At 41.5% G+C, this 19,356-nt stretch overlaps 2 protein-coding genes, 1 long non-coding RNA gene and 1 pseudogene across 23 annotated transcripts in view; 1 reads left to right on the top strand and 3 right to left on the bottom strand.

The window, feature by feature from the left end:
* LOC129850215 (eukaryotic translation initiation factor 4 gamma 3-like) overlaps positions 1-4,974 on the bottom strand; it is a 65,836-nt gene extending 60,862 nt beyond the window's left edge. For 10 of the 18 annotated variants that reach the window (XM_055916731.1, XM_055916736.1, XM_055916733.1 and 7 more), the window contains exon 1: positions 4,409-4,974. In XM_055916731.1, coding sequence (XP_055772706.1) covers positions 4,409-4,569 — 161 coding nt within the window. In that variant the 5' untranslated portion in view covers positions 4,570-4,974. The remainder of the gene's footprint in view (positions 1-4,408) is intronic. The other 8 variants (XM_055916743.1, XM_055916749.1, XM_055916758.1 and 5 more) reach the window with 1 other exon arrangement.
* LOC129850398 (uncharacterized) overlaps positions 4,921-19,356 on the top strand; it is a 38,469-nt gene continuing 24,033 nt past the window's right edge. The window contains exons 1-3 of the long non-coding RNA XR_008758791.1: positions 4,921-5,009; positions 8,663-8,771; positions 13,245-13,485. This is a non-coding gene — a long non-coding RNA (uncharacterized LOC129850398). The remainder of the gene's footprint in view (positions 5,010-8,662; positions 8,772-13,244; positions 13,486-19,356) is intronic.
* The window catches only part of LOC129850350 (endothelin-converting enzyme 1-like), a 51,515-nt gene continuing 39,008 nt past the window's right edge, over positions 6,850-19,356 (bottom strand). For all 4 annotated transcript variants that reach the window (XM_055916822.1, XM_055916815.1, XM_055916801.1 and 1 more), the window contains 16 exons: positions 18,770-18,982; positions 17,552-17,676; positions 17,170-17,316; positions 16,716-16,781; positions 13,312-13,500; positions 12,260-12,402; positions 11,930-12,044; positions 10,500-10,610; positions 10,294-10,392; positions 9,934-10,011; positions 9,622-9,725; positions 9,206-9,316; positions 8,920-8,987; positions 8,321-8,511; positions 7,994-8,089; positions 6,850-7,814 (listed from right to left, as the gene is read on the bottom strand). In XM_055916822.1, coding sequence (XP_055772797.1) covers positions 7,638-7,814; positions 7,994-8,089; positions 8,321-8,511; positions 8,920-8,987; positions 9,206-9,316; positions 9,622-9,725; positions 9,934-10,011; positions 10,294-10,392; positions 10,500-10,610; positions 11,930-12,044; positions 12,260-12,402; positions 13,312-13,500; positions 16,716-16,781; positions 17,170-17,316; positions 17,552-17,676; positions 18,770-18,982 — 2,033 coding nt within the window. In that variant the 3' untranslated portion in view covers positions 6,850-7,637. The remainder of the gene's footprint in view (positions 7,815-7,993; positions 8,090-8,320; positions 8,512-8,919; positions 8,988-9,205; positions 9,317-9,621; positions 9,726-9,933; positions 10,012-10,293; positions 10,393-10,499; positions 10,611-11,929; positions 12,045-12,259; positions 12,403-13,311; positions 13,501-16,715; positions 16,782-17,169; positions 17,317-17,551; positions 17,677-18,769; positions 18,983-19,356) is intronic.
* Positions 8,602-8,780, bottom strand: LOC129851622 (U1 spliceosomal RNA; annotated as a pseudogene).

Genomic DNA, 19,356 nt, shown 5'->3' with positions numbered 1-19,356 from the left:
TAATCCTAGTAACAATGACCTGTTATAGGTCAGTTAGGATCACCACTTTATTTTAAGTAAGTGAAATGTCAGAATAATAGTAGAGAATTATTTATTTGAGCTTTTATTTCTTTCATCACATTCCAAGTGGGTCAGAAGTTGACACACTCAATTAGTATTTGGTAGCATTGCCTTTAAATTGTTTAACTTGGGTCAAACATTTCGGTAGCCTTCCACAAGCTTCCCACAATAAGTTGGGTGAATTTTGGCCCATTCCTCCTGACAGAGCTGGTGTAACTGAGTCAGGTTTGTAGGCCTCCTTGCTCACACACGCTTTTTCAGTTCTGCCCACATATTTTCTATAGGATTGAGGTCAGGGCTTTGTGGTGGCCACTCCAATACCTGGGCTTTGTTGTCCTGAAGTTATTTTGCCACAACTTTGGAAGTATGCTTGGGGTCATTTTCCATTTGGAAGACCCATTTGCGACCAAGCTTTAACATCCTGACTGATGTCTTGAGATGTTGCTTCAATATATCCACATAATTTTCCATCCTCATGATGCCATCTATTTTGTGAAGTGCACCAGTCCCTCCTGCAGCAAAGCACCCCCACAACATGATGATGCCACCCCTGTGCTTCACAGTTGGGATGGTGTTCTTCGGCTTGCAAGTGCCCCCCTTTTTCCTATTTTTGTTTCATCAGACCAGAGAACATTTCTCCAAAAAGTACAATCTTTGTCCCCATGTGCAGTTGCAAACCGTAGTCTGGCTTTTCTATGGAGGTTTTGGAGCAGTGGCTTCTTCCTTGCTGAGTGGCCTTTCAGGTTAAGTCGATAGATGACTCGTTTTACTGTGCATATGATACTTTTGTAACTGTTTCCTCCAGCATCTTCACAATGTCCTTTGCTGTTGTTCTGGGATTGATTTGCACTTTTCGCACCAAAGTACATTCATCTCTAGGAGACAGAACGCGTCTCCTTCCTCAGCGGTATGACGGCTGCGTGGTCCCATGGTGTTCATACTTGTGTACTATCGTTTGTACAGATGAACGTGGTACCTTCAAGCGTTTGGAAATTGCTCCTAAGGATGAACCAGACTTGTAAAGGTCTACAATTTCTTTTTGAGGTCTTGGCTGATTTCTTTTGATTTTCCCATGATGTCAAGCAAAGAAACAGAGTTTGAAGGTAGTCCTTGAAAAACATCCACAGGTACACTTCCAATTGACTCAAATTATGTCAATTAGCCTATCAGAAGCTTCTAAAGCCATGACATAATTTTCTGGAATTTTCCAAGCTGTTTAAAGGCACAGTCAACTTAGTGTATGTAAACTTCTGAACCACTGGAATTGTGATACAGTGAATTATAAGTGAAATAATCTGTCTAAACAATTGTTGGAAAAAATTACTTGTGTCGTGCCCACAGTAGATGTCCTAACTGACTTACCAAAACTAGTTTGTTAACAAGAAATGTGTGGAGTGGTTGAAAAATGAGTTTTAATGATTCCAACCTAAGTATATGTAAACTTCCGACTTCATCTGTATATTTAATACATTTGCAAAAATATCTTTAAAAGTATTTTCACTTTGTCATTATGGGGTATTGTGTGTAGATTGAGGGGTAAAAAAAAAACAATTGAATCCATTTTAGAATAAGTCTAACGTAACAAAACGTAGAAAAAAATCAAGGGGTCTGAATTCTTTCCGAATGCAATGCAAATATTTTGCCTTGCCCATTCACTTCTGAATTGCACACATACACAATCCATTTCTAAATTGTCTTACTTAAATCCTTCTTTAACCGATCTCCTCCCCTTCATCTACACTGATAAAAGCAGATTTAACAAGCTGGTTAAAACCTGTTTTATTGCACTGATGTAGGTTGGGAAGCTATACCGTGGCACAGTTGTCCAGGTTAGTTATCATGGTGGTAGTAGATAGTCTCCAAGGGCATCCTCCTGACAAAGTCCCTTTACCTTTTTAGAGCGCCAAGCACAGAAATCCATTTCCCTGTGACCAGGCCAGCATGTTCATTCCAGTGTAGGTGTCCAACTTCTTCACCAGGTACTTTAAGCAGTTTACTTGTTTGTACATTTTTTGTCTGTCTGTTATTGTGATAAATTTGGCTGTGTCTCTGCTTTTGTGGGATGCCAAACAGCATTTCCTTGGTCTTGAGGGTGTAGGGAGAGCTTGTTATCAGCGAACTAAGACGTTTCCCTGTTGATGTCGTTTGACACTGCCTCCTTACACTCCCTGGTGTATTTGTTGAGTAGTATAGGATAGTCTCATCTGCAATTATGTATGCAGCATTTCTCCAGCACTGATGGAAAGTCATTTATGTAAATGCAGAACGGCAGGGATCCAAGCACATTCCCTTGTGGGACTCCACCACAGGTACCTGGGCTAATTGCGTGCTCTGCAGTTTGTACTGACTCCTCCCCGTAAGTATGATGTGAATCACTTGATTGCAGTGCTGTCAAAGCCTACTTTCACAGGCTTCCTCTGGAGTGTGGGGTGGTGTAGTGTCAAAAGCTTTCTCCATATCCAAGAAGAGCGCTGCTGTGACCTGGCTGTTACAAGCCGACCTGATGTCCTCCACAACCTTTTGCACTGCTGTAGATGTGTATCTTTCTAAAGCAGCGTTGATAGGCTGTAAATAGGCCGTTGAGTGAGAAATAGTTGGCCACCTGTGTCTGCACCAGCCTTTACAACACTTTGGAGACAGCACAAAGAACTGATACTGGATGGTAGTTGGCCACATCCGATCTATCCCGACTTGGTGTTATATAAGCTGTTTTCTATTGACATGTGATTTCCCCAGTTGAGATTAACAGGTTGAGGATATGAGTCAGCCGACTAGCTATCACTGTGGCAGAGTCCTTTAGAAGCCTGTAACGTTGTTAATGTTATTAAGAATGGATGAAGTGGTGATTAATGTCTAAAATGTAACTGTTCTTATGGGATTTTCTAATAGTCTTTTCACAACTTGAAGAAATGCCTTTCAATTGATTTTGTTATGTTTAAGTCACTCAGATAGCATAAGAACGGCATAAGCTATGGCAAAATGTGTAGAATTGCAGGAAATTTTCTTTAAAACTGGAAAATGTTCTCGGCCTCAAGGCTAAATGTGTAGAATTGCAGGAAATGTGCTTTCAAACAGCAACATTTTGTCCCTGCGGCCAAGAGGGCGTCCTCTAAAACTTCTGGTCGGAGGCTGCACCATCGAAGGTTAGACAGACTAGCCCTCTGAAAAACAATACTTCCATTATGACTGGACATTAGATCAAAATCATAATGTTTTAATCATAAAAAGCCACTAGATCCTAACTTTAAATGGCCGGATCAAATGAATTAAGACTCAAAGTTGATATTCACAAAGTTCATACAAATCAAGCAAGGCACGTTTGTTAGGAGATCCAATTTGGCAGAACAATTCCACTGGACAAGAGGTTTCTGAAGTGAGGAAATTGCTCTTGATCGATTTCTGTTAAAAAAATTAGATACCAGTGACTTGACATAGGCTTACTGAATGTCATTCATACAATCATGAAGCATGCATATCCCCAAATAAAATAGGAATACCGGGAAACCCATACTGGATCAAATTCATTACACTGTAACGTTACTGCAGTTGCTAACGTAGCCAACGTTACCAGCAAATATGTCTGTGGCGTCACTACCGTGTCAATATGGGTATACCGGTGTGGCACCGGTTGCCATCTACTGCCCGGTTTAACTACGGCCTAGCTAGCTAGCTAAATACCGACAGTTAGCATCCCTTTTATGGATACCGGGGAGAAGGCCCAACTTAGTTAGCTATGTTTCTAATGGACCCAGCTAGTTTACATTCACTCATACGAGGTAGCAATAATATAGTTTAGGATGATTAACTAGTAACGTTTTGATGCCTACAAAATCTAGTCCACCCAGACCCTCTTACAAAATACTGCCTGACCCGAATAAAATATTTCGCCAATATTTTAGCCGGATTAGCTAGTTATGAGTCTACAGCAGCTAATATGAAAGTGGCTGACTAGTTAGCTAGCTACCGGTAAACCGAACAAAGCCGGTGAGGTGGCCTTCTAGAGTTAGCTAGCTAACGTTACGCCAACTCGTGAAATTGTGTCTAACGTTAGTCGGCCCGCTTTTCTGATCCCCACATGCACAACAGTTAAAATGCATTAGCCAACACAATTATTTATCTGCAGTTTAGCGAATTTGACTAGCTAGCCATTTTAGCAGATTGTCAAACTATAGAAATGTTAGCTAGCTAAAGTAAGCTAACTAACTAGCAAGCTAAATGTCTCCTCCCTATTCTTCAAAACATCAGTCATTGACCCGCACCCAACCGCTCACCAATACGTTACCTAAATGTTTTTCCCCCGAATACCTGACCAAGAGATGGCAGGGGTATTCTTGTCAACGAAGGATACTGAGGCGGCAAGGTGTTCAGTTGAGAAGCGCCTGGGGCTCCCGACGGTAAAGACACCGAGGTCAGGGTAGCCCGCAGTTGGCTCGACGGAGACGGGCCAGTTGCAGGTCCACTTACTGCGACAGTGGCGGGTTTTGGGACTATTTTCGCCGGCAAACTCATTGCAAAAAAAGAAACCAAGGAAAACAATACACTAATAAATACTGATACAAAATATATCTAGCTTTCATAAATATAGCAAGCGTTGAATATGATTGAAACAGGCCGCAAATCCTTTAGCCGACACTAGGGCTAGCTAGCTATTATAGCAACTCAGATTAGCTTTTTTTCATGGAAAGTCGCTGTTCGGGTCTGTGGTGCTATTCATGGGGACGGTGGGAGGTTTGCCTCCCTTGCCCGCCCGGGACCTCTGCAGATCCGTTTCAGTTCTTCCGAACACTATCGCCGGCGTCTTTTCTCCTTCGATAATTTAACATTTGTTTTCAACGACTGATTTTTCTATATTCATTTTTCCACGGAGATGGGAGACTTCGTTAACATGGCGTTCCGGCCGCTTCCAGTCCGGTAGGACAGATGATTCGGCTATTCTCGTCCAATTACGAGTATGTACGTCTTAACTACAGCTATCGAAAATGACGCTTCATTTGTTGCATTCATGTGCCCAATTATCTATACTGACTGGCACATAGGCCTACATTCATGTATATTGAGTACTGCATTATTTTTGTTCTAAATAACTACGCTTTATATTTTTTTATAGAATGTATGTTATTTATTATTTTAACTGTAGTGGCTGTCTTGAAGTGTGTGTGTGTGTGTGTGTGTGTAAAATAAACTCTCTCCTGCTATATGTATGGGGTCATTCTCAAGAACCACTCACTCAATATATAAAAATGTAATCAGGTTCAAGTACAGTCGGTCTGCACACATAATGATGGACCGATGGTATTTACTGCCAAAAGGCAGAAGTGAAGTTTGTATTAGATCGCACAGTACTCGGTACTGTATTGTTTGTGTGCAGCGACATCTAGCGTTGATAACCACTATTAATTTACTTTTATTGTTTGGGAATACAACGGAGGCTCATCATTACGTTAAAGTTGTCGTTATGAAGCCTCAGATGGGCCCTCGAAATAGATGGGTCATACAAAATAATGGTTACAACATTTCTATGAGATAAGAACAATTAGAGAAGTAATGTCACAGAGAAGTCATGTCATGTATGACCAGACAGAACAGTAAAACTATTTTTGTTACGTGACTTGTTCAATGGTTAATATACTGAACAGAAATATAAACACAACATGCAACAATTTAAAAGATTTTACGGAGTAACAGTTCATAGAAGGAAATCAGTAAATTGAAATAAATAAATTAGGCCCTAATTTATGGATTCGACATGAGCAAAGGAATGGTCAAAGGAATGGCCAAGATAATCCATCCACCTGACAGGTGAGGCATATCTATTTTTTATTTAAATAGGCAAGTCAGTTAAGAACAAACAACATTAGGGCCTAATTTATTTATTTCAATTTACTGATTTCCTTCTATGAACTGTTACTCCGTAAAATCTTTTAAATTGTTGCATGTTGCGTTTATATTTCTGTTCAGTATATTAACCATTGAACAAGTCACGTAACAAAAATAGTTTTACCGTTCTGTCTGGTCATACATGACATTTATTACAGACATAAATACCCCACTCCCCTCAGACAATCCCACAGGTGAAGAAGCTGGATGTGGGGGTACTGGGCTGGCATGGTTACACGTGAGCTGCGGTTGTTGGATGTACTGCCAAATTCTCTAAAATGACATTGGAGGCAGCTTATGGTAGAGAAATTAACATCCAAATCTCTGGCAACAGCTCTGTTGGACATTCCTGCAGTCAGCATGCTCCCTCAAAACTTGGCATCTGTGGCATTGTTTGACAAAGCTGCACATTTTAGAGTGGCCTTTCATTGTCCCCAGCACAAGGTGCACCTGTGTAAAGACCATGCGGTTTAATCACCATCTTGGGGTGGCAGCGTAGACTAGTGGTTAGAGCATTGGACTAGAAACCGAAAGGTTGCAAGATTGAATCCCCGAGCTGACAAGGTACTGACAATCTGTCGTTCTGCCCCTGAACAAGGCAGTTAACCCGCTGTTCCTAGGCCGCCATTGAAAATAAGAATTTGTTCTTAACTGACTTGCCTATTTAAATAAAAAATAGATTTGCCTCAGCTGTCAGGTGGATGGATTATCTTGGCAAAGGAGAATTGCTAACTAACAGGGATGTAAACAAATGTATGCACAACATTTGAGGGAAAAGCTTTTTGTGCATATGGAATATTTCTGGGATCTTTTAATTCAGCTTGTAAAAAAAATGGGACCAACACTTTACATGCTGTGTTTATATTTTTGTTCAGTACTTGCGTAGTTAAATAAAGGTTAAACAGTACATCCTTGAGTTTCAGAATGCTCTGATTTAATATGTCACTTATATCAGGCATTTAGCAATTATGTGAGGGTCACTTCCTTACAACACCACTACTGCATAAACTGGAGACATTAACCCAAATCAGTGTTAGGTTTAGTTGATGCAGAAACAAGCTAGACCTACACATAGGGCTTATTGACCAGATCAATCATGTGCAATAATAAAAAATATGGCTTTTACAATCCACTTATGACAGTAACTTGTATTATACTGTAGATGTGATTGACCGTTTCCTCTGGATTATATCTCAATCCAAGTCCAGGAATTGCAACTCGTCATTTTCTTTTTCAGTCTAGAAATATACAATAACTGAAGACACAACACAGAGGTGGATTGATATAACTGATAAACAACAAATAAATATCACTATAATGCATATGACAACTTATTAAAATCTGATTGAGAGAAGTTCCCATTAGTTTTCACCTTTTTATAACCATTCCTTTGGTTTCCAGTGTTAAAATTGTCCCTCAATTAAGTGAACACGAAGGCCCATTTTCAGAGTTCCATTGGGGAAAGAGAGGCTGATTTCTATAACAAATCTTCTTTATGAAGAGAGTTGGGTCCGGCTCAACTTCCAGCTTCAGTCCTCATAAGGACACTGAGAAGGGTAGTGGGTAAGACAGTTGGATTTTCAGTGGTATCGAGACCAGTACTCTCCTTCCTTAGAGACTTTACCTCTGCATCTATTTTTGCTCCATGTCCCCAGTGTCCATTTTGCCACCTGCCAGACCTACCAATGTGTAGCTAGGCATCACCAAAGCTCACACTTGTGTTTAGGGTTCATGGGGGCATCTGCCTTGCAGCCAAAATGCTCGGAGAACTCATGGGAATTGGAGATGGTGCCAATAACTCGAAATCTCGACGGACTGTGTGGATCTGTGATGATGCCCTCATGCGAGCTTTCCGGAGTTCGAACTGAGCACCATACCTACACATAGCAGGAAGCACAGACACACATTATTAAGGACTTTAGAGTGAATAATCCTTCATTTACATTATCAATGTAATAGGTCATTCAAATTAATACATAATGTTATAGGGCAGGCATGCTCGAGAATGCATTACTAAATTTGCCACAGACATGGAGATACTGTAAGTGGCACAAACCTGGGCGAATCCAACAAAAAATAACTGATGATTAGTCATCCCCAGGGCGGGCAGAGTGGCCTCCTCTCCATTCTTTGTAATCCAGTTCACATAAGCCTTCAAAGCAGACAAGGATCATATTACAGGCAGCATGCATTTGTTCTCCATGGCGAGAGGATGTTTGAATATTTTTTTGAAGTATCTTTCTTGCCCTCAAACCTTCCAAATACTGCATCCCACATTGTTAATTCTGAAACGTCTGCACATTTACTGTATGTGTGCTTGTAAGTTGAATTGTCAAGTCTACTTTCCCCTTAGCCCACCCTAACACCTCCCCATCATACAAACTTTGTAGGCAGCCTTCAGGCCACCATTGTCAGCTATGTTCTCTCCCAAGGTGTGTTTTCCATTGAGGGCTTCCTTGTTGATGCTGTAGTTACTGTACTGCTCCACCATACACTGGGTCTGCTTCTTAAAGGCCTCCACAGACGAGTTCTTCCACCAGGAGCGGAGGTTCCCATCCTTGTCGTACTCCCTCCCTTTAACATAAAGCAAAATATGCTTCAGAACAGGAGACCTAATTTGAAATCATAATGTGCCATATTTTTGATTGGTGGGATGCTTACACTCACAGAAATTACAGCCTATAATATTTTTTTTTTGTCCCCCACCCCACCCCAACTTATGCAGTAGAGATTCCCACATCTGGGGAATTCGAGGGATCAGCTCGTCCAGAGTGCAATGACCGAACCTCGCCCTGGGTGAATCTCCTTCGTGATCAAGGTGTCTCCCCTGCCAGGTACTGTAAGTGTACAGCCTAGCTGTATTTCTAAAAAGAGTCTTAGTTTGTACCAAACTTCTATATTCACATAATTTTATTCTGAGTCTCCCATATAAAGTAACAAGAGTTAAGACACTACAATTTATATGAAAATACAAAGTCTTACCTTGGTCATCAAAAGCATGTGTCAACTCATGTCCCATAACTACACCAATCCCCCCAAAGTTCAGGGCCCTGGAAATGTGTTTAACAAAATATTTTCAAGTAAATAAAAGCATTTTATAACAAAGCAATTACATTCTGGGCTATGTGAAGACACCACACACACACATACTGTATACAATTCACACAAGTACAGCGTGCTCACACACAAATGTGGTGTACTTGTATTTTTTCCTGAGATGGGGCGGTATTAAGGAACTGAATAGGCTGAAAAGGGAAGAGGGACCTACTTTGGCCATGAGCGGCTATAAAAAGGAGCTTGAAGGATTCCTGCAGGGAGCACCATCTCATTCTTGGTAGGATTATAGTATGCATTCACTGTAGGAGGGGTCATGCTCCACCTGTATATGCAAGACAAAGTATATAAGACAGACATAGAACATAAGTCTGAGATGAGGGTGATAACCAGTCGTTGACTCTCCCCTATCCCCTTAGCTAGGCTGTTGACTAGAGATCAGTGTGAAAGCATTAGAACCCTAAGCTGCTCTCTTACACTATGTAGTGAGAGAAAAAGATCAGTTCGGCTGAGGGAAATTGGTTGCCAGGGAACGTTTCTGGGTGCCAGTACTATTCTACAGAGTCAGCAGAATGGGAATTTGTAACTGTCAGAGAATTTGACCTCCTCTTTGGAGAGGCGAGCACTCACTGATCTCTGTTGGGGGTTTTCCTTAGCTGGTCCGCAGTCACTCTGGCAGAGAAGTTGTAGTACTGCATGACATTTTGAAAATACAGGTCAGACACCACCTCAAACTGAGAGAGAGGGGAATCAGGTTAGAAGGCGAAAGAGGTTTACACACAAGCAATGCAAACAGGAGATACTGTAAGATTGGCAACCCTCCCCAGAACCAGGGTGTCTTACAATAAGACAACAATGAGTTGGGTCTTTTAATCAACATATGAGACATGGACTTCATAATATAGAAGTATGCATATTCAATGTAATTACATATTTACCTACATCATTGAACACTTTGTCAAGCTCCTTGGGGTCCATTATAAATTTTGGATATCCAACCATGTTGTAAATGGCTTCAGCCTATAACAAAGCAGATGAGGTGAATTGAGACATGCTTACACCAGATGGCCCTGCAGAGTTCTGTTTCACTAGCTGATGATAAAGCAATAAGGACTATGTTTTCTGTGTCCTGTCTGGCAATCTCTTATGGAATACAATGGAAATCCTATCGCTGCTACATACCTTATGTTAGTTATAAGGCAAGAAACTTTTCCAGAGTTGCTAATTTGTGTAATGACAAGTCCCTCACCCCAGCAGTGGAACACTTTCTACAAGTTAGTCAAAGCAACCCATCTCTCCCACCTTCTCTTTGGCTGCCTTTTTGGTCTCCTGATCCATCCAGTCCACATACTTCAGGCTGTCCTCAAATGCCCATTTGATCTCAGAGACCATATCTTCTGCCTGATAGAAATATAGAGAAAAGGAGAAAAGGAAAGGCTTGTCAAAATCTCACCATGGAGCAGTTCACAGTCTAGGTAGGTGTGTAGGCGATACCTTGAAACACTTACAATTGCCTTGCTGTCCTCAGCAAAAGTGGCTTTGACAAAGAGGGCCCCAAGAGCAAAGCCGAGGGCACTGTCTGTGTCGCTGACGCACAGCTTCCAGCGTGGGGTGCAGCTCTGAAACATCACACCAAGCACATGAGAACTATGACACCAAACCACCTACACACAAGATCACTGCACCACCTACACACAGGAGTAATGACACCACCTACACACAAGATAGCACTGTCTCTCAGACTTGAAAACACTGCATGATACTAACACAGTATCAACCCGGTCTAACTGTATTAGCTTTTAAAATGCTCCTCAAGCATGGAATAAGTAGTAAAGTGTTGGTTTTCCTTTTGAAGTAAACAATATTTCCTTGGAATCCATAACCTTGCTGCTATGCCTTGGAGTTGAAGCCAGGCCTTCATCAGAGTGTAGGGAGACAGCACGTTCCCCTCTAAAAGGGCTGACTTGTTTTTGTGAGACTCTCCAAGATTGGCAACAACAGGACAGCCCTCTCGCCTAACTTCCCCTCGATTACAGAGAATATTAGAATCAAATTGAGACTGCAGACAGAGGAAGGGGGAAAGGGAGAGGTCAGAGTGGAAACGGGTGAGTTAGAGAACAAGAGATATGAGTAGAGACAGGGAAAACAATGACAGTGAGTGAGGGGTAGAAAGGGAGGGGTGCTAAAAGTGTAGTTTAGAGGGTCTCAGGAATTGTGCACACACACACTCCCCAGGACAAGAATGCTCTTGGTATATTCTGACGGTGTGACTCCAGAGCAAAGCAAGGCGAACAGGATCTTTCTCAGATAAGGGTTTGGACAACAAGGATTCTGCTATGTGCCTAATGATGACAGTGACTCAGCTAAAGTATTTCTTATCAGCTCCTTGTTTAATTAAAGGGACACTTTGGGATTTTGGCAGAGACCCTTTATCTACTTCTCCAGAATCAGATTAACTCGTGGATACCATTTTTATGTCTCTGCGTGCAGTTTGAAGGAAGTTGCTGACTAGTGCTAGCACAATTGCTAACTAGCATTGCTTGTAGATAGACTTTGTCATTGCACTATGGGTAACACTAGTTGGCATTGGCTCACAAAATTACCTCCAACTTCATTCATACTGGACGAAGAGACATAAAATGGTAATCCACGAGTTCATCGGACTCTGGAGCAGTAGATAAAGGGCCTCTGTGATTTTGGCAAAGTGTCCCTTTAAGTTTGCCCCTAACAAGTGCACATCTCATTAAGTTTTATCTACGCCAATTTCTGTTTACAGCCACTAATTTATTTTTTTATCTGTGCTATAAGCAAGTATCACTTTACTTCTTGACTGAGGCAGCAGGAAAAGCCGGTCCCCCTTGAGTACCCTTATCTGTAGGTCTGTTGACAATTTCCCTGCCAGCTTACAGCCCTGATGTTTTCCCCATCTCTCTCTCACCTTCTTGGTTCCATACATGACTTCAAAGAAGCGCTGCTCAGCATCCTGGAACTTCTTGTCCAGGATGGACACCATCTTCCTCACCACCTTCATGATCATGTAGTTGTTCAGAACACTGCTCAAGTAGGAGTAGATTCATTCATTACACCATATTAACATTTCAGCAAAGGAAGCAAAAGGTTATATTCTATATGTAGTTTGCATAACATTTTATAATATCCCTATCCAATTGATATGAAATCACCCCAATGGTTACCTTAATTACAAAGCGTTGTCCATCAGCATTTAAATATGAATGAGTGGAAGGCAGGGCTTGGAAGTGATTCTAACCTCTTGTTAGTGCTTGCAATGAGGTCAGAGACCTTCTGGAGGTATTCCTTGGCATACACCACCACAGGCTCTGAGTCATTTAGAAGAACAGGAGCAAACACGTCTGTGAGGTAAGGCATCCAGTCCACCGCAGGAGCCAATGTCTACAGACACACACAGAAACAATGATACTGTCAACATCTACTCGTGCACAGATTTGTATATATATATATATATATATATATATTTTTTTTTTTTAAATCAGCAGGTATGAACAGAAAGTAGGAAGAAAGACCTTGGAGAAGCCACTGTTAAACCAAAAATGCAATCTATGCAAAATACACTTGTTGATTGAGACCGCCAGTGGTGGAAAAAGTACCCAATTGTCATACTTGAGTAAAAGTAAGCATACCTTAATAGAAAATGACTTAAGTGAAAGTCACCCAGTAAAATACTACTTGAGTAAAAGTATTTGGTTTTAAATATACATAAGTATCAAAAGTAAATGTAATTGCAAAAAGATACTTAAGTATCAAAAGTAAAACAATAAATCATTTCAAATTGCTTATATTAAGCAAACCAGATGGCACAATTTTCTTGTTTTTTAAATTTCTTTAAGGATAGCCTGGGGAACACTACAACACACAAACATAATTTACAAACGAAGCATGTGTGTTTAGTGAGTCCGCCAGATCAAAGGTGGTAGGGATGACCAGGGCTGTATTCTTGATAAGTGCGTGAATTGCACCATTTTCCTGTCCTGCTAAGCATTCAAAATGTAACAAGTACTTTTGGGTGTCAGGGAAAATGTATGGAATAAAAAGTACATTATTTTACTTAGGAATGTAGTGAAGTAAAAGTTGTCAAAAATATAAACAGTAAAGTAGATACACAAAATGACTTAAGTAAAAAATACTTTAAAAGTACTACTTAAGTACTTTACACCACTGGAGACAGCTCAATCTGGAAGTCATCTACTATATGTTTGTATCTGGTGATACTGCAGGTGGACATGGTGTTGATGTTTGGATCATCTGAAGTGGCAGAGAGATGCAAGTCGTTCTGGGACTGACCGCCAGATCCTTTGCCTGGATCTTGTGGTAAATTAGCTCCTCGTCCCTCCTCTCCTCCTGGGGTACGGTGATGTTGGCCAGGGTGGTCTCAAAGTCCACAATTTCCTGCATAAGCGATCTGGACGTCTCCTGTGAGCCCCCCAACAGGACCCCTAACTCCACCAGGAAGTCTAGGTATGCATTCAGATACTGCCAAGACCATGTAGGCAGCACAGAGGGAGAGATGTTGGTTAAATTCAATTAAAAACACAATCCAGGACTAGGAAAATACTATTACAAGCAGAGCATTATCCCTTGAGCTATACATTCTCTAGTATTTCTTCATTTTCTGTCCAAGTGGCATACTGTAGGGTTTGTACTGTCCCTTTGATTGTTTTCTATTCCTACTAACCAGGTTTCCATCCAACCTTTTTATGCGAGTAAAGTACATGTCAGATAATGGAAGCAGCAAATTTGTCGACAAAAAAAAAAAGTGGGATCTTTTAGTGTCTAAAATTATTTGTGAAAGATGGTGGTAGAAACACCTTTTATGTGTCAATATTGATATAATAACTATCATATCGAAGTAAACGTTGAGTCACGCAATGATATGATGTGTGGTTCTTCCACTACGACTCGGAAAAGCATGCCGTTTATTAGGCTACAGATTAAATAAGTAATGAAGGTGGTGAAAGTGCATGGTGATGAGCTTGATGCTCTTTTCCCAAAATTATTGTCTTATTCTAGTGACAGGATGATTGATTCTTGGCTGCTGTTTGACAAATAAATATTCTCGCTCTTTTGTCCATAATTTTCTCATCATATAGGCCCCTCAAACTGAACCTCGAAGCCAGATCCACTGCATTTTTTCGTTTTGCCCCTCTAATAAGGGACTGATTTAGACCTGGGACCCCAGATGGTGTGCAATTCATTATCAAGTAGAACAGATAACCAGCAGGCTCCAGAACTCGTAGGGTAAGAGTTGAATGCCCCTGATTTTGGCTATACTCGCACTGTATCTGCAAACTGTTGGCTAGAACGCAAGTGCCAAGACATTTGCTATATAAAACTTTTAGTGACAAAAAACAAAATCAGTAGAGTTGAAAATACAATGGAAACCCATTTAACTTAAAAAAAAAAAAAAAAAAAAATTCGGTACATGGAATTTAACCGCAAAAGTTATTTTTATGTGCACTCGCTCATCCCGGACAGCCTTTTATCAGCAACAAGTAAATTTGATGAAAATAACATTATTTATAACCACTACCGTTCAAAAGTTTGGGGTCACTTAGAAATGTCCTTGTTTTTTAAAAGAAAAGCTATTTTTTTGTCCATTAAAATAACATCAACTTGATTAGAACTACAGTGTAGAGATTGTTAATGTTGTAAATGACTATTGTAGCTGGAACGGCTGATTTTTAATGGAATATCTACATAGGCGTATAGAGGCCCATTATCAGCAACCATCACTCCTGTGTACCAATGGCACGTTGTGTTAGCTAATCCAAGTTAATAATTTTAGAAGGCTAATTGATCATTAGAAAACTGTTGTTCTGATTATTTAAGCTATAAAACTGGCCTTCTTTAGACTAGTATCTGGTGCATCAGCATTTGTGGGTTTGATTACAGGCTCAAAACGGACAGAAACAAAGACATTGCTTCTGAAACTCGTCAGTCTATTCTAACTCATTTTTCAACCACTCCACAAATTTCTTGTTAATTAACAAACTATAGTTTTGGCAAGTCGGTTAGAACATCTACTTGTGCATGACACTAGTCATTTTTCCAACAATTGTTTACAGACTAATTGACATGATTTGAGTCAATTGGAGGTGTACCTGTGGATGTATTTCAAGGCCTACCTTGAAAAATGGAAAAGGAAATCAGCCAATACCTCAGAAAACAAAATTGTAGACCTCCACAAGTCTGGTTCATCCTTGGAAGCAAATTCCAAACGCTTGAAGGTACCAAGTATAAACAGCATGGGACCACACAGCCGTCATACCGCTCAGGAAGGCGACGCGGTCGGTCTCCTAGAGATGAATGTATTTGTGCGAAAAGTGCAAATCAATCCTAGAACAGCAGCAAAGGACCTTGTGAAGATAATGGAGGATACAGGTACAAAAGTATCAATATCCACAGTAAAATGAGTCCTATATCGACATAACCTGAAAGGCCGCTCAGCAAGGAAGAAGCCACTGCTCCAAAACCGCCATAAAAAGCCAGACTACGGTTTGCAACTGCACATGGGGACAAAGATTGTACTTTTTGGAGAAATGTCCTCTGGTCTGATGAAACAAAAATAGAACTGTTTGGCCATAATGACCATCGTTATGTTTGGAGGAAAAAGGGGGATGCTTGCAAGCCGAAGAACACTATCCCAACCGTGAAGCACGGGGGTGGCAGCATCATATTATGGGGGTGCTTTGCTGCAGGAGGGTCTGGTGCACCTCACGAACTAGATGGCATCATGAGTCAGGAAAATTATGTGAATATATTGAAGCAACATCTCAAGACATCAGTCAGGAAGTTAAAGCTTGGTCGCAAATGGGTCTTCCAAATGGAAAATGACCCCAAGTATACTTCCAAAGTTGTGGCAAAATGGCTTCAGGGCAACAAAGTCAAGGTATTGGAGCATGTGCGAGCAAGGATGCCTACAAACCTGACTCAGTTACACCAGCTCTGTCAGGAGGAATGGGACAAAATTCACCCAACTTACTGTGGGAAGCTTGTGGAAGGCTACCCGAAACGTTTGACCCAATTTAAACAATTTAAAGGCAACGCTACCAAATCGAGTGTATGTAAACTTCTGACCCACTGGGAATGTGATGAAAGAAATAAAAGCTGAAATAAATCATTTTGACATTTCACATTCTTAAAATATAGTGGTGACCTAAGACAGGGAATTTTTACTAGGATTAAATGTCAGGAATTGTGAAAAACTGAGTTTAAATGTATTTGGCTAAGGTGTATGTAAACTTCCGACTTCAACTGTAGATATTCCATTCAAAATCTGCTGTTTCCAGCTACAATAGTCATTTACAACATTAACAATGTCTACACTGCATTTCTGATCAATTTGATGTTATTTTAAAATTGACCATTGTTTTTGCTTTTCTTTCAAAAACAAGTACATTTCTAAGTGACCTACAACTTTTGAACGGTAGTGTACATTTTAGAATATTCGCCTGCAAATCTGTCGCCACTGGATGGAAACCTAGCTACTGAAACAAATATCTAGCGAGATACATTTCTCAGAAGTACTGTGCCAATTTATGAAATTAATTTCCTAATTTAATCTGGCCTTTGTGTCAAGGCACTGATCTATTTTAAGTCCTCCCTTCCCCTGTCTTTAAATGCTACAATTTTTAAGCTCCTTCACCCAGTTAAACCCCTTGAGCCATAGTGCAGCCACCTGTCAGTACCTTTGCATTGGCAGTTTTGTTGAGGTAATAATCCCGAGAGGGGAGCCCCAGCCCAGATTGATCCACCTGTACAGTAGGTAAGAGGAACAGTGCATGACTACCAGCTCACACCCCATTGAAACATTTCAGTGCTCTGAGCAAAGTGAGCCTGGGTCTAGCTTTGAGAGTGTAGTATTGCAGGATCTACAGTATACTGCAGCTTCGATTAAACATACAATTTCTAACATCCCCTTAGAAAGAAAGAGCAGGTAAATGTGCACGTAAATCCTCTCTGATTAGATCTGGGGATAAGTGATGTTTGATGAATGTTCTACCAAATGTAAAGATGAATGTAAATCAACAGCTAAATAAGTGAGGAGAAGGCCTCTGGGAGTAGCTGGGCCTAGAGCCACTGTGTGGGCCTGAGGCCACAGTCTGAGCCTGGAGCCACTGGGGTGACTGGCTATCCTCTCACCTGGATAATATTGTGGTTGGAGCACTTGGAGTCTGTGCTGACAAACACAGTGAAGAAGGGGGAGCAATGGTAGTTGGCTGACACTGTGCGTAGAACCTCCTGGAAATTGTTTTTGTCCCAGGAGCCAGTTAGGGCCCATCCTCCTGTCTGTAAAATAATATGTATGATCTCCTTCAGAGAGAGGCTAACTTAACCTGAGAGTTCCTTAATATCAGGGCAATGGATACATCCAAGGATAAATTCAAATAATAAAAAAAAAAAAATGGGTTAACTATTTACATTAACTATGTCAAAGAACACGTTAGCACATCAAATGTGACATTATAGCTACATTGGGCCATGTTAGACGACTGGATGAGGATGCCTCGAGGAGTGAACTCACCTGATTGATGAGCTCCTGTAGAGGCTGAGCTCCTAACTCCTCGATCTTAGTCTCATTCATACATGCCTTGTAATACATCTGGGCATTCTCCTCAGCCTTGCTCAGCCCCTTCATGGTGGTATTCTCTGCCATATACAACATTTTACAGTTAAGTTTTCTCCAAACTTCTCTTACAATGACAGGATAACTGTTATTGGCTTTCGTTTTTCCATTTGTTTTGAGGTTGGACTTTAGAACGTATAGCTCATTATCACGTAGGGCGCACCGATTGGGGTCACCTTGTTATAGTCAGTATATGCTACACCTGTGCTGGTTGCCATCTTGTTAGTGGGAAGGTGTTTCACCTGTGCAGGCCCAGGTGCTATTTCAGAGTGGCTGGCCCAGTGCTCCATTTGTCTTGAGAGATGTGGATGGTTAACAGCTTAAGTTGGTGCTCCCTGTTTTGATTTCTAGACAAACAATCCTTTATCGGATCTTCCATGTTCGTTTTGCTTTCTGTCTTTAAGTTTAGTATGTTTGCCTCTTCTTGGGCAAATGTAGTGGGTGCTCATGGTGGGTGAATTTTAGGTTCCAGTTGTTGTTGCTAGTCATCTTTCAGTAGACACCCCTGTAAGTGTCTTTCAGATCCACACTGGTTTTGTTTTAGTTGTTGGTTAGTGACTCTTTGTTAGTTCACCCTTCTGTTTGAGCAAATTGTTTGGTTTTCTTGCTGGGGAACGTAACTATAACACACATGTAGAAAGAACACTGAGGCAATAAGGACTAAACTACCAGAAGCGGGCGAGCGGAGCAAGCAGAGCGAGGCAAGTGGAAAGGATGGGACATGCAGAGCAGTGACCATGCTAGCAGGATAGTTCATATCTCCAATCATCTTTGTTTATAGTGAGGTTGTTTCCATAAGTGGATAAATTGGTCTAATTTACCATGTACGGTAAAACCTTAAGCAACCTCTCCCCATTCAAATTAGCTAGAAAAAGGTGAATGACAATTTGTTATGTGTGACTACAGTGCCAACAATAAAATAGAGAAGCGTTCTAATTGAAAGTGTCAAAGTGGACAACCCATCCACCTGGCTTCGGTTGGGTCATTATAATTCAAAACGATGCATTCTAAACTAAATCACACGCCTCGCATGCTCGGCTATGGTGAGTGTAGGCCATAACTGTTTGAATGTATTTCTCTAGGTTGGTGAGCGGGGCAGCTAAGGAAGAATCTTACCTAGCAGGTGCTTCATGATGGCCATGTTGCGCTCCCATAGGTTGCTGAAGGGACCCCAACGGGACTTTCCCTCAGGGAGGGGGTTGTTCCTTACCCATCCCCCACAGGCAAAGCTGTAGAAGTCGTGGCAGGGGTCCACAGAACGGTCCAGGGCTCCAATCACAGCACTGGCCACAGTAATGCATGTCTCTGTCCGACACATACCCGGGTGAGCTGCCAACGGAGTGGGACAAGCAGCTAAACATACTGTATCAAATATATTTTACAGAAACTGCTACTTCAGCCTCAACAGTTAGACAACACTATCGCTTTGATTAAACAGCTAGTAAACTAGGGCCTCCCGGGTGGCGCAGTGGTCTAGGGCACTGCATCGCAGCGCCAGCTGCGCCACCAGAGTCTCTGTCGCAGCCGGCCGCGACCGGGAGGTCCGTGGGGCGACGCACAATTGGCCTAGCGTCATCCGGGTTAGGGAGGGTGTGGCCGGTAGGGATATCCTTGTCTCATCGCGCTCCAGCGACTCCAGTGGCGGGCCGGGCGCAGTGCGCGCTAACCAAGGGGGCCAGGTGCAGGTGTTTCCTCCGACACAT

This window comes from Salvelinus fontinalis, chromosome 3 (assembly GCF_029448725.1).
Source record: "Salvelinus fontinalis isolate EN_2023a chromosome 3, ASM2944872v1, whole genome shotgun sequence".
Lineage (NCBI taxonomy): Eukaryota > Metazoa > Chordata > Actinopteri > Salmoniformes > Salmonidae > Salvelinus > Salvelinus fontinalis.
This window is presented reverse-complemented; position numbering and strand designations above follow the sequence as displayed.